Genomic DNA, 15,000 nt, shown 5'->3' with positions numbered 1-15,000 from the left:
TAAACATACTGGAAAATGGCTAGTATTTAAAAAGATGCAGTTTATTTCAAATCAAAACGATTGCTTCCCAAGTAGTTACAGCGGTTACCATTCACACGCCATTCAAAATTGTTTTCATTTTTCGAAACTAAATTTGAGTGGACGTCAATCAATCAATTTAGTTTCGAAAAGTGAAAACAAAATCGTTGAGGGGCAAGTGTGACTGATAACCCCTGTAAGCTCAGATAACGCTTTCGCCTTCACATGCAAGAATTCACTGTTCACTATCACAAAATACTTTTAATTATTTCTTTATGGTAGTCGATTGGAAATACAACCCTTGTCAGTTTTCATTGGTTATTCAGAAGAGACTGATCCTGTCTTAAATGGTGGTGCACGCGGATCTTCGTGGAAGCTATGTAAAAAGAAATTTTCTTTGCATGCACGCTAGCTCTTCCGGCACTGTTACGGTGTTTGTCCTGACTAAAAGCCACTACAAGGCTCTAGATTTTTTTTTGTTTGTTTTCCCTTTTCTTTTCCCTGAGGTAGTTAAAGGACCTATCACAATACCACGGTACAAATTGCGAAAACGATTAAATTGACCTATGCCAATAAAACTTAATTTCAGCTGCTGACTCGGAGTGAAAAAACCTGAGGAAACTCCTTTTTCCGTTTGTAAAGTGTGACTATTCCACCTAGAAAAATGACGAATCATACGCATATACGAGTGCAGCCAGAGAGAGTGTAGTTAGACTCACAGTCAACACAGCGGAATGGAAAATAATCTCGCTTAACACACATAAACTGGGTCTGTTCTCGGTGTTTCAGGTATCATGATATGTCAAACTGGATTGAGACCGGCGAAAAATGCAGAAGAAAATATTTTCCAAGCCATCTTCAACCTAAACAAGAAAAACGTTGCCTTTTAGGAGTTTTAGATGACGTAGTATGGCCGTGTAGCCGAGTAGAGCAACAGAAAGCGCGCATAAAACGAAGCCTCATTCATGTTTGGGTGAGACACCCTGGCTTGAGCCTGCGATCTAATAGAAAACCCGTACCTGGTCAGCGGTCAAGCTAAAATAAGCTGATCTCGATGGGCTCTACCTTGAGCCAGCAATACGGTCACGTGATACTGGTCAGCGTATACCTTGTTTTGACAGGTGCCATTAACCATAACATGAAATTCCAATATCAAAGATGTGTGCTGTAAACTAGTGTGATCACTGGCCACATTGGCATACATTGAGGGGTCGACGTACGGGTGGTCGATGACGTCAAAACTAACACCAAAACTTCTCGCATCCATGGGTTACCATATTTTCTTAACTGTGGTGTTCCGCGCGCGCGCCTTCGAACAGTATGCATCCCTTTGGGGTTTTACCGTTTCGTTTTGTCCTGGCTTATTTTAAAATAAAGAGTTTGGTTTGATGGTTAAAAATGTCACCGATGCATGAAAGAAAACCGAATTTGTGACTCAACCAAACAACAATAAAAGCAAGGTGACACAGGAGCTAACACCAACCCAGTGTGGCCAACACATCACGCATGCGCACAACCATTTCACCCGGTCAATTAGCAGCCATGGACAGCTGTTTCGGCCTTTCGGGCCTCATCAGCAGGGCGTAGCTAACATACCAGGCGGGTGTGTTTAGCACCCCTTTCAGTGGCAGCTTCACATTGTTTCTAATTTACGTGACACACCGATCTCTTAATGTGATCCACCTTTCCACACCCTTACCGTGGAAGAACAGTTTTGCTGTTCCCAACCCAGCTTACCACGTGTATGGCATGGGAAGCTGCCACTTAAAGGGGTGCTAAACATACCCGCCTGGTATGTTGTCTACGCCATGCTGATGAGGGCAAAAAGGCCGAAACAGCTCAGTCCATGGCTGCTAATTGACCGGGTGAAATGGTTGTGTACATGCGTGATGTGTTGGCCACACCTGGTTGGTGTTAGTGTGTGTCACCTTGCTTTATTGTTGACTCAACCAAAGCACGCAACCTGCTCTGCTGTTGAGATTGAAAAGTAGGACTGTTAACCTTCATCTAGTGATTTCCAACATTTACTTTTTAATATAATAAAACTGTGATAAGGCAGAAACTAACGATAAAAGCGCGCGACGTTTCGACCGAACTTCCGTATCAAGCTAAAAGTGAAGATCAAACTTTTAGCATAAGTATAAATATAAAACAAAGAAGTAAACGTATGTGAATATGAAAATGTGAAAAAGGGGTGTTAATGATTAAAAACACTTTTGCATGACTGTATATTGAGTTCACTTCATAAATAGAAAACATTTTATAAATGAGACAGTCAATCTTGCTCTTGCACTCTTTTAAGATCATTGGGCAAATCAGAATGTTTCAAGCGGAAATGTTTTCCAGTAGAGGAAGACGCATTCTTCTGCTCGTCTACGCGTTGATGCAAATGCCGCCGCGTGTAAGCAACATAACCTGCACCACACAGGTCACATTTAAATTGATAAACAAGGGATTGTTCGTTGACATTAGACGGCTTGACTTCCCGCGGTTTCAGATGTTGTTTGACCTTGTGGCTAACAAACGTGTGTTGGAAGGTCACGTGAATTTTCTGGCTCAGATCTTTGAGTTGTGATCGTACAATATCGGCTAAAGCCTTGTCTTTAAATGGCAGAACAACGCGAAAAGGATCTAATTCATTGTTAACAGCTGGTAACTCGAGAGCAAGTTGATCAGATGCTTTGACTGCAATAACGCCTAAGATGGTGCAATTAAGTAACCTGTCTGGGTAACTCAGTCGATAAAACACTATTTTAAGCCAATCACATTCATTGGAAAAGTGGGACCAGTTGGAAGAGAGGAGGAAGGCACGATCAAGCATAGCTTTTAATAAGCCGCGCTTGCAGCGCTTGTAATGCAGCATAAGGCCAGGGTTCGTAGGTTTGACGTATTCTTTGGTTTGGATTTGTATAAATTTGTTAAGAAGCTGTGTGCAAAGAAACGGAAGCATCCATTATTCTCCATCTGAACTTAAACGAAGAGTAGCAGTGGTTAAAAGTCTCGAGAAAGTTATTAGCTGATCCTTTATCGGGTATAATAGTTAACGTGTCATCCACGTATCTCATGTAGTGTGTGCGCGCTCGAGAGTTTCTTCTATGCTGCACATAAAGGCGTTGGCAATTAAGGGTCCGAGCGGGAAGCCCATAGCAACACCATCTATCAGTTAGTAGCGTTGATCGTCGAACAGAAAAAGTTGGTCATTTCTTACGCCTCTAAGGAGATCAACAAGGTCTTGCTTAGTGAGGTGGAAGCCGTGCGTTTCATTGAACCAATCATTCACGAAAGCTTTATCGGCGAGAATATATATTAGACTGGGACAATTTTGGTGAAAAGCCGCTAATAAAACTTCTGTCGGCAAACTCGAGGAAAAGTTGGTAAATACTTTTTTTCTAAATGAAAATTATGTGATGAACACGAAAACATTGTTTATCAAGCCTGATTTTGAGTTTTTAACCACAAAATCTGACCTTGAAAAAATGACCTTATTTCTGGACATGGAAACGAGGCTAAAATTTTCCCCTCATTCCAAAACCACATTTAACTCGAATTATTGCCCCCAAATAAGCTAACTACAAGTTATTTCCCCTATGAAATAAACTAATAGACGGCTAAAGCCTTAAAAAAAGTTATTTGGAAAGTTTTAAATTCAGAGACGCTAATGAAAAAAGTTGACGAGCGTGTTCGTCGAATAACAGTGTGAAGAAAGTATGTTCTTTTGAATAAAACCTATTTAGATTAAGGATGAACTGCGCAATAAAATTACTTTTTGATAAGGAATATATTTCAGCTAGTACAAATAGTCTTCTTCAGGACCACTGAAGTCTGGTGCGAACATCAAAACAAAGATAGATATGCCAGCAAAAAGGTTGCGCCGAGTTTTATCCTGCGATGTGTCTCCCTCATTCAATGATTTTATATCGTCGATCTACTTACCACTGTAAAGCTTAAAACAAGTCAATAAACCAACGTTAAGAATCTCAATGGATGGAAAAGTTGTAAAAAATTCTCTTTTGCTACGAAAATTATCAAATACGTAAACCCATTTTAACACTTGAAGCTTTGGCTTTGCCTTGGAAACGAAAGTCAGTGAAGCGCGTCGTATGTTTGTTTCAACAAGAAGGTACCCGTTACATACATACATACATACATACATACATACATACATACATACATACATACATACATACATACATACATACATACATACATACATACAGACAGACAGACACACACACACACACATGCTGCTGTCTGAATATGTTTAGAAATATATTTGTTGATAAGGTTTTCAGGGAAGCGATTCCTCCGCAGAATGACAGACAATTTTTGAAGATCAGTATGGAACCCCATCCAAGTGTTGTTTATCTTAAAAGTTCTATCAATCAAGGTTTTGATTAACCCCAATTTGTAGGTAAAGGGGCAAAAACTCAGATAACTGGTGAGCAAACCTGTGAAAGTTTTTTTTTCCGGTAAACGGTGGTTACACTTTGGTGCGGGTCAGTGTTATTGATTAGAACATCTAGGAAAGGTAGAACATGGTCAGCTTCCCGTTACATTGTAAAGCGTTGATTGTTGATGTAATTGAAGAAAACGGTTGCATCCCGTTCAGAGCGGAAAAGGCAAAATGTATCGTCTACGTAGCGACGATAGAATAAGACCTCTGAATCTCCGTATTGATCCAACCATATATTCTCATGGTGACCCATAAAGAGATTGGCGAGAGCAGGGGCAAGGGGGGACCCCATGGCTACACCATCCATCTGGTCATAGAAGTTACCCTTGAACAGGAAGTGAGTTTCCTTGGTAGCAAACTCAAACAACCTTTTAAGCTCATGTTTACTGAGTTTCAAACCTGGGTTACCCTCAGTTATATACTTGACGGCAAGGTTAATACAATCATCTAGAGGGATGTTGGTGAAGAGGCTTTCAACATCGAAGGACACCATGAACATCCCATGCAAAGATAGCTCATTGATTTCCTTGACAAAAGTGAAGGAACCTGAAGCAATGAATGTAGATGGAATATGAGGTTGGAGTAGATTACTTAAGTATTTGGCCAGGCTGTAGTTGTAGGTGCCTATGGAGGAAACTATGGGCCGAAATGGTGGGGTGGAATTTGGCGCTCGTGGTTTGTGCATCTTAGGGAGACCATAGATCCTAGCAGGCTGGGATCCACTTGGATAAATGGCCTCATAAACTTCAGGATCAAAGTGACCTTTTTTCCTAAGTTCTCTAAGATAGCGCTGGAGTTTCCCTTCCCGGGTAAGGGTAGGGTCGGATGTAAGGACCCTGAATTTAGTAGTGTCGTTAATGATTTTAAATAAACCCTTGTCATATTCTTGTCTATCTAAAATTACTACCCCATTACCCTTATCTGGCCGCAATATTACAATGTTCTTGTTCTTTCTTAGTTCTTTCAGAATCCTATGCTTTTTCAAATCCGAGGCCGTGGGTCGATATGATGACACGTACGTGTGAGCCAAATGTGACAGTTCGGTAGCCAGTTTACCCGTGTCCTTGCTCTCCTTGAGATTCTTTAACATCCTCTGACTAATCAATTTAAAGCATGCGAAGATGTCCGTTTTGTTGATCGAAGGTGGGCAAATCGAGTGCGTAAGTCCATATTTGAGAACATTCAACTGATCAGTGTTAAGAGAAACCGATGAAAGATTGGTGACAACTTCGTCTGACTTGAAAGGAAGGACCGAGTTTTTCGTGAGGTTTTAAGTTTCTTTTCGTGGGTTTTGATGAAGTCCTTCAGCCCTTTCGTCACGTTGTGGTCAACAGACTTGTGAAGAATATAACGGTCAATACTGCTTAGTGTTTCAGAAATGCGATTCTTAAGTCTGTCCCTTTGGAGGACTAATCTGTGATGTTCCTTGGTGCGTCTGTTTATAGCGCTTTTCAGCAGCTTTCTTCTGATTCCAAGAGCGTCTTGCCTGTCCATGTTTGCAGGCAAGTGGAAGCAAAGAAACTTGGGAAAGACATTGAGAGACTTGCAATTGCGTAGGAACGCTAGATCCAACTCAGATTTCCGTGTTTTGATTGAGAGCTTCTCAAACTTACGGAGGTCAGAAATGTTGACCCGTCCATTATACTTGGCTGCCAAGTCGAAGATGATTGATCCAAAAGGTCTAGATAGCAGCAACAATATAGATAGTCGTATAAACATAACAACTTTCTTTAATTTTCCAGACATGTTTCGACGGTACATCCGTCATCTTCAGTGTTACATATTTTGAAATCGCCGTTGAATTTAAATCAGTTATCTGAGTTTTTGCCCCTTTACCTACAAATTGGGGTTAATCAAAACCTTGATTGATAGAACTTTTAAGATAAACAACACTTGGATGGGGTTCCATACTGATCTTCAAAAATTGTCTGTCATTCTGCGGAGGAATCGCTTCCCTGAAAACCTTATCAACAAATATATTTCTAAATATATTCAGACAGCAGTCAAGGGAGGGAAAACACAGTCTCATTCAGGAATCGAGCCCCAGGAAACACCTAAGTTTTTCTTTAAAATCCCTTACATTGGGCACTTCTCAGTCACGGCACAGAGGTGTATACGCAAACTTGCTAATCGGTTATGTAAACCTATTGATATAAGGTTAGTCTTCACTACTTTCAAAGTCAGGAATCTTTTTAATGTGAAAGATGCTGTCCCTGTAGGGCTTCGCACGCGTGTGGTCTATAAATTTTCGTGTGCAAGTTGTAATGCTTGTTATGTTGGTGAAACCGGCCGACACTTCTCCACACGAGTGCGCGAGCACTTACTTTCAGACAGATCTTCGAACGTTTTTAAATATCTGCAGAGTTCAGAGTTTTGTAAGGCATCCTGCACACCGGATTCCTTCGAGATCCTGGACTCTGCAGCCACTAAGTACCAAGTGAAGCTTAAGGAATCCATGTATATAAAATGGGAGAAGCCCGATCTCAACCAGCAGGTGAAACACATTAACCTGACTCTCTCCCTGTAAGGAACTAAGCGTCACTCATTTAAATTTTTGTTTTGTTCTGTTTTGATTTAATACGCAATATTGACAACGCAATGTCACGAAGTTTGTAAGATCGCGGGCGCTTTAAATTCAACGGCGATTTCAAAATATGTAACACTGAAGATGACGGATGTACCGTCGAAACATGTCTGGAAAATTAAAGAAAGTTGTTATGTTTATACGACTATCTATATTGTTGCTGCTATCTAGACCTTTTGGATCATACATACATACATACTTAACTTTATTTCAATTCGGATTTTTTAGAGTAGCAAAGAAATATGCTAGTATCTCCGAATGTAATCTAAAATAAGAATGCAAATTACACAGTAACTACGATATTAAATTACAATAGCTTAGATTATAATATTACGATAAAAGTAAAACAATGAGATAAGACATAATAAAAACTAAAATATATATGACTTGATATTGTTCCTAAAATTAGTTACGCTGAGCGCGGTTCTAACTTTATCAGTTAAGATATTCCAGTATTTAGTAGCAGTGAATTTAAATGAGTATTTGCCATACTTTGTAGTGTTCACACGAGGTTGGTGCAACTTATTTATACCTCTAAGCCCTTGGGTATTACGTCTCGGAATAAGTAAGGATGTGATATACGCAGGTGTTAAAGCACGAAGTGCATATCTTGTATTCTTCTTGTTCGTAAAGTTGTCATATTCAAATTGTTGAGCAGAGTTTCGTATGTGTTGTTATTGTCATCATAGAGCGTGCTCCGCAAAAGTGCCATACATTACTACAATATAGAAAAGACGGCATGATGAAAGCTTTATACAACCTACAATCATAGACAAAAGTAGTTGGGAAGGTTATGTAAATGAACCACACCAGAGCTGTATTTCAACCTGCTTCTGTTAAAGCTCAAAAGAAATAGTTTCACATTCTCTTACGTAGCCCCCCTCCCCCCTATTCAATGTTGGAAGGTAAGTCAACAATTTTCCACTGAAACCATTCAGTTTTGCACAACATCGAAGGAGGGGGGAGGGGAGAGAAGCAATAAAGACTTCAAAAGTGTTAACTTTCCCAACAGTTTTGTCTAGGATTGCAGTTTTAGTATTACCGGATACAATATTTCTGAAACTCTTAATAACCTTAAGCTCGTTGTTAACACGATCACAGATGTCGGAAACATGTTTACTAAACGTTAATTTGCTATCTAAGTTAACCCCTAATAAGTTAATTTGATCTTTTTTCTTAATTTCAATATCACCTACTTTAAAATTGTATTTACGGCTAGTTTCTCCAAGGATTATTCCTTGAAAATTTTCAGGATTAGCTTTCAATCCGTTTATCTTGTACCAGTGAACTGCATTGTCAAGTTCATTTTGCACTGTAAGATGGAGTGCTGCCAGGTCCTCACGTGAGTCATAGATTTGCTGATCGTCTGCATAGATGTTTAAATTGGCTTTAACAAAGAGGAAAAGATCATTAATAAAAATGTTAAATAAAAGTGGACCAAGAGTGCTCCCCTGAGGAACTCCTCGTTTAACACGTAGCCAAGGAGAGTATGTGTCGGCGATCATGTTTCACTCTTGGCTCTACTATTCTTAATAGCGTCGTTTGGCAACTTTAATTTCTACGATAAGCTGATAGGTAGTTAGAGAGGATTCCATCGAAGTGAGCTTGAAGCTGGGAGGCAAGCAGTTTCTCAAATATGTTGTTAATAGCCGGTAAAACAGATATTGGTCTATAGTTTGTTTTACTGAGTTCGTTGTCCTTTTTAAATAAAGGTGTGACTTGGCCTTTTTTCCAGTTCTTAGGATATTTGCATTGTGCAATCGAGGCATTGAAGATACAGCAAAGAGGAAAACATATCACTGATGCTGATTCTTTAAGCAGTCATGGAGTAATGTGGTCGTATCCACTTGACTTGTTTACTTTGATTTCTTTCAAAAGTTGCTCTATGTAGATGGTGCTAATGGGTGAGAAACCAAAATCTGTACGCTCCATGTCATTTTCTAAAATGGCTTGGACACTGGGATGATCTTGAAAATCGCCAGTTCTATCCACAGGCTCGGCAATATCACACGCTAAATTTACAAAATAATCATTAAAATTGAATTTTATTTTGCGTTTTCGTCCATTTAATGATTTTATGATGTCGATATTTCAACTACAGTAAAGCTTTAAGGAAGTCAGAAGTCAGACACCAGAATCATTCTTCACTGTATACACCCTGACGCAGAATTCCTTGTCGTGGCGTGTCAGGACACTGATGTTTTTTGTTTGTTAATCGCACACATCGACAAAATGAGATGCAAACAGCTGTGGATGAAAGCCGGAACATCAAACAAGCCCAAGTACCTATTTATTCACACGATTCGTGAGCGCCTGAAGAATTCATTTTCTAAAATAGAAACCATCCGGTCCTCTCTTTTCATGCGATAACAGGCTGTGATACCGTGTCTTTCTTTGCTGGGTATAGCACGAAAACTGCCTGAAAGGCATTTTCTCATCACCAAAAGCTATTAGAAAGTCTAGGAGACGGAAACCTAGAGTGTACAATGCTGCTAATGCAGAGGGCTGTAATGAAGCACGTGCAGCGTTGTTTTCTCGGTGCAGATCCCCCGAGGCACTTCCCCCAACAAGTGATGCAGCACGATGGCATATCGCTAGGGCGAAACCATGGGATGGACTAAATCTGATGATGGAAAGCTGGTGCCTAAGCTAATGACTCTTGCCCCTGTACCAGAAAGCTGTACCGAGATGATTACCTGTGGATGCAAATCAGGATGTTCAACAAATAGGTGCAGCTGAATGTGAGACTTCCGTGTACAGGAGCATGCACATGCAGAAGCACTGGAGATCTCATGATCAATTGCACTAATGATGTTGATGAACATGTCATTGCAAACCAAGAACAGTGAATGGTACAGTTAAGAAAAAACGCGTTTAGCTTCTCTAAGTAATTTTTTTTATTATTGTTTTATAATTGTCTGTGGACTAAAAACATTTTTTTTTAAATTTCTGTCCTGTAGGAAGAGGATGTCAGATGTTTACAATATCAAGTTACGTCTTCGATGTGTTTCAGAAGCTAACATCAGACGCAAATGGCAGCTATCAATCGGATTTATGACCTTCGTTCTTAGTTATAATTACAGCATGTATCCAGACTGGTTAGGTCGTGAAAGTTGATAGCAGTTTTAAGAAAATGCAGTTTTTGTTTTTTGAATGATTTTGCAAACGTCCAGAAATTCAATAATTGAAAAAAGAAGTAAGATGTCTGCAATACAGATCACGAACGTTAATACTGTAAATATCCTAGTTAATAGCAGAACAATTCAATTTCTATAGCTGCTGTAACTACCTGAACGAATTGCTGGATTGGTAATGTTGTTTCTTTCTTGACTCTGCCGTAAAATGTGTCTAAATGGTGAAATCTCGTTTTCAATGGTCACGTGACCAGAAAAATCAAGTGATTTTCAAAAGGTTCCTGCAAGGTACTGTAAGTAATAAGTTGTATCCATTACCTATGGATCTGAACGAAATATAACCGTCTGGTAGAACTCTGAATCCTCAAACAACACCCAGCCTCGTTTTCATGTCATAATGTATTAATGCTACCATTAACAGCTAATTTCAAGGTATAAATAGGCAAACCAAGCTTGGTAAACAAGATTTTCGTGTTCAGCACATAATTTTCATCAAGAAAAGTGTGTTTACCAACTTTTCCTCGAATTTTCCTACAGAAGTTCTCTTTTGCGAAAGTTGTCCCAGTCTATAATGTCTCTTCCAGAGGCACATTAGTGAATAATGAAGAGACATCGTAGGAAACGAGCACATCACCGCTATTGATTGTTAGTTTATGGACTTCATTGACGAACTCATGCAAAGGTATCAGTAATCGTGTACTGATTGATAGAAAGAGGTTTGAATTGTTGTCTATCCATTTCGCCAGAACAAAGTTGAACGTGTTTGCAGCGGACAAAATAGGTCGCATAGCTAATATTGTTGCTTGTGTGTTTTGGGAGAGCCGTAAAGGTGGCTAACTTGGAGCCTGATCCATATGGAGGCACAGAGTCTACAATCTCTGAAGCGATTCTAGTTCCTTCTCTATCTGTAGGAGAGGGTTATAGTGCTTCGGAGGCCTACCCCTACTGTTTAGTCTCTCCGGATCAACCATTATGAATTTAGTGGCATTATTTATTGATGCATCAGCTAGCAAACGTAAGTATTCATCCTTGTCCATCACTGCCACCCCCGATCCTTTGTCAGGTTTACTTACAATTATGTCTTCACGTTGCTTCAGCTGGTGAATGGCTGTCAAGAGTGTCTTTGAAAACTTTAGACCTTTTCGATGAATATAATTCAACGCCATAGATCGAAGAGTTACCTTGACACTGCGAGATCCCGAAGAAGTTCAGGTATGTGTGACTCGAGTCTCCAGAAAGCTTTCTGAAAACTTCCCTTCACATCCATCGGGAAGACATGCTTAGGGACGGCAAAATCGAAACCACGACATAGCGCAAGCTTTTGGAAAAAGTTGAGCTCGTAAGAAAAGATATTCATGATGTCTTCGTCGACGTCCCTCTTTATGAATAGTCAGGTGTGCTATTTTCTTGGCATGAGCGTCCAAAATTACTTACTTATGAGGATAATGCAAAAGTTTGTTAGTCATTTATCGTCGTAATCATGAAGTCCTACATAAATTTCTAAAATGCATGTTTCCACTTGATTGAATGGTGGCTATGGTTGTGCAGCAAAAAAGTGAAAAAATTATAATTACAATAAAGACGACCTTACTGGAGCCCTGCCTCGAGTCTTGGCATCGACATTAGCTTATCTCTTTAAATTCCAGTGAAGAAAGAACTGTGGAGCTCCGCCCTTAGGCTTTGCTAAATATTTGTACAACTGTTCACCGCCGAGGGCTTCCCCATTGACGAGTAAGATCGTCTGGCGTTAGACATAGTAAAATGTCAATTGGCATTTATGGCGGTCAAAGGATTAAAGATATTTTGAAAGAATACCAATTTAAGGTCTTAAGAAAGTGCCAGGGCAAATTTGATTGGTCTACGAAATGCTCCTCATTAAGAGTCTCAAGCCTAATTCGAATATCCAGACGGACCTCATACGTGCCAAACTTTGTCTTTAATATTCAGGCTTCAGGCGTCGAAACGGCGTCGTTTCTTACCAAAGTTTTAAACAATGTTCTTAATATTTTTAATCGCAGTTTTTTTATAGTTAAATGTTTCCCAAGATCACTTCTCTCTCGTTTATTTATAATTGCCAAAAGAAAGCGATTGTGTTGACAGATTATATTCAGAATTTGACAGTTTGCAAAGCTGTTTAAATTTCTACAAATCCAAATTGTACCTAGTAATTATATCACATACTGTTAAATTTATTGAAACTATTCGAGTGTCTTCATTACTTTAAAAGGCTCAGCTTGTAAAATGTGCATTAACCTAAACTTTTCTTAAAAGAAACTATACTTATAAATTTAAAACCAAAAAAACAAGGCTTAATCCGACGATGTTACTAATGCACTTTAAAGACGAAATTTACAAAATGAAATACAATATTTGGATAGCTGTCGTTCACGTGGGTAAAAATATTTTATGTATAATTCTGATAAAAAGAACAATATCATTTGGAACGTGATTCTAGTCTTTTCGCAATCCACTGCAAATACATCTAAGGTAAGCTCTGGAAAAATTAATAGTCCGTACTTGCTTAATTTACGTGGCTGATAAATCAGATTGTTTCTGTAAAAAGGAACATAAAAGGTATTATGTTTTGCTGTTGATAAACAAAGTGTTTTGATTTCTTATAAGCCCCATCTAGGGTTTAATCCTTTGAAACGACTTTCCTTTTGATAATACACCCTAGACAAAAGCTTTGGAACTGATAATAATAGTTGGCCAAGTGCATGAACCTAAAAACGTACTTGACGATTCTCGTGGCGTTTCAAATGGGAATACTGTCGCTCTGTTAAAGAAACCCCCCGGAATTCTTACTGGCATTTTACCTGAGAATACAAGCATTCTCCGATCCGTTAGGGAGTGTATTAAGACCGACAATTTCCCAAAGTTGTGACTATTTATCGATAGTTAAAAATTTAGCTGTAAATACACGGCTGGGGGTGTTAAAGAACGCAAAAGAAGCTTATAAAAGAGTTCTTTAATAAAATTAGTCCCACTATATGGGCGGCGAGTTATACTCTACGACATAGATTTAGCTAGTATAGGTTTCATGGAAAGAGGGCTAGATTCCGAAGGCTTTCAGCCAAATTCAGTTGTGTTTAAGTTAAGGAGGAGGAGGATAATGCAAAAGTTTGTTAGTCATTTATCGTCGTAATCATGAAGTCCTACATAAATTTCTAAAATGCATGTTTCCACTTGATTGAATGGTGGCTATGGTTGTGCAGCAAAAGAGTGAAAAAATTATAATTACAATAAAGACGACCTTACTGGAGCCCTGCCTCGAGTCTTGGCATCGACATTAGCTTATCTCTTTAAATTCCAGTGAAGAAAGAACTGTGGAGCTCCGCTCTTAGGCTTTGCTAAATATTTGTACAACTGTTCACCGCCGAGGGCTTCCCCATTGACGAGTAAGATCGTCTGGCGTTAGACATAGTAAAATGTCAATTGGCATTTATGGCGGTAAAAGGATTAAAGATATTTTGAAAGAATACCAATTTAAAGTCTTAAGAAAGTGCCAGGGCAAATTTGATTGGTCTACGAAATGCTCCTCATTAAGAGTCTCAAGCCTAATTCGAATATCCAGACGGACCTCATACGTGCCAAACTTTGTCTTTAATATTCAGGCTTCTTATCTACTATTGTTCTTTTATTATTTATAGACTGTAATTTTCAAATTACTTTGACTTGATAATGACGTTTACATAACGTCGAAACGGCGTCGTTTCTTACCAAAGTTTTAAACAATGTTCTTAATATTTTTAATCGCAGTTTTTTTATAGTTAAATGTTTCCCAAGATCACTTCTCCTTCGTTTATTTATAATTGCCAAAAGAAAGCGATTGTGTCGACAGATTATATTCAGAATTTGACAGTTTGCAAAGCTGTTTAAATTTCTACAAATCCAAATTGTACCTAGTAATTATATCACATACTGTTAAATTTATTGAAACTATTCGAGTGTCTTCATTACTTTAAAAGGCTCAGCTTGTAAAATGTGCATTAACCTAAACTTTTCTTAAAAGAAACTATACTTATAAATTTAAAACCAAAAAAACAAGGCTTAATCCGACGATGTTACTAATGCACTTTAAAGACGAAATTTACAAAATGAAATACAATATTTGGATAGCTGTCGTTCACGTGGGTAAAAATATTTTATGTATAATTCTGATAAAAAGAACAATATCATTTGGAACGTGATTCTAGTCTTTTCGCAATCCACTGCAAATACATCTAAGGTAAGCTCTGGAAAAATTAATAGTCCGTACTTGCTTAATTTACGTGGCTGATAAATCAGATTGTTTCTGTAAAAAGGAACATAAAAGGTATTATGTTTTGCTGTTGATAAACAAAGTGTTTTGATTTCTTATAAGCCCCATCTAGGGTTTAATCCTTTGAAACGACTTTCCTTTTGATAATACACCCTAGACAAAAGCTTTGGAACTGATAATAATAGTTGGCCAAGTGCATGAACCTAAAAACGTACTTGACGATTCTCGTGGCGTTTCAAATGGGAATACTGTCGCTCTGTTAAAGAAACCCCCCGGAATTCTTACTGGCATTTTACCTGAGAATACAAGCATTCTCCGATCCGTTAGGGAGTGTATTAAGACCGACAATTTCCCAAAGTTGTGACTATTTATCGATAGTTAAAAATTTAGCTGTAAATACACGGCTGGGGGTGTTAAAGAACGCAAAAGAAGCTTATAAAAGAGTTCTTTAATAAAATTAGTCCCACTATATGGGCGGCGAGTTATACTCTACGACATAGATTTAGCTAGTATAGGTTTCATGGCAAGAGGGCTAGATTCCGAAGGCTTT

At 38.7% G+C, this 15,000-nt stretch overlaps 1 protein-coding gene across 3 annotated transcripts in view; it reads left to right on the top strand.

Moving 5' to 3' along the window:
* Positions 1-11,289: 11,289 nt before the first annotated feature.
* Positions 11,290-15,000, top strand: part of LOC138018508 (uncharacterized) — a 51,576-nt gene continuing 47,865 nt past the window's right edge. Inside the window, exon 1 of one of the 3 annotated variants that reach the window (XM_068865150.1) lies at positions 11,290-11,401. In XM_068865150.1, coding sequence (XP_068721251.1) covers positions 11,335-11,401 — 67 coding nt within the window. In that variant the 5' untranslated portion in view covers positions 11,290-11,334. Of the gene's footprint in view, positions 11,402-14,336; positions 14,418-14,446; positions 14,505-15,000 lie in introns of those variants that run through there. The other 2 variants (XM_068865166.1, XM_068865157.1) reach the window with 2 other exon arrangements.

This window comes from Montipora capricornis, chromosome 2 (genome assembly GCF_036669925.1).
Source record: "Montipora capricornis isolate CH-2021 chromosome 2, ASM3666992v2, whole genome shotgun sequence".
NCBI lineage: Eukaryota > Metazoa > Cnidaria > Anthozoa > Scleractinia > Acroporidae > Montipora > Montipora capricornis.
Note: the sequence above shows the minus strand (reverse complement) of the source record. Positions and strands in the feature narration are given on the sequence as shown.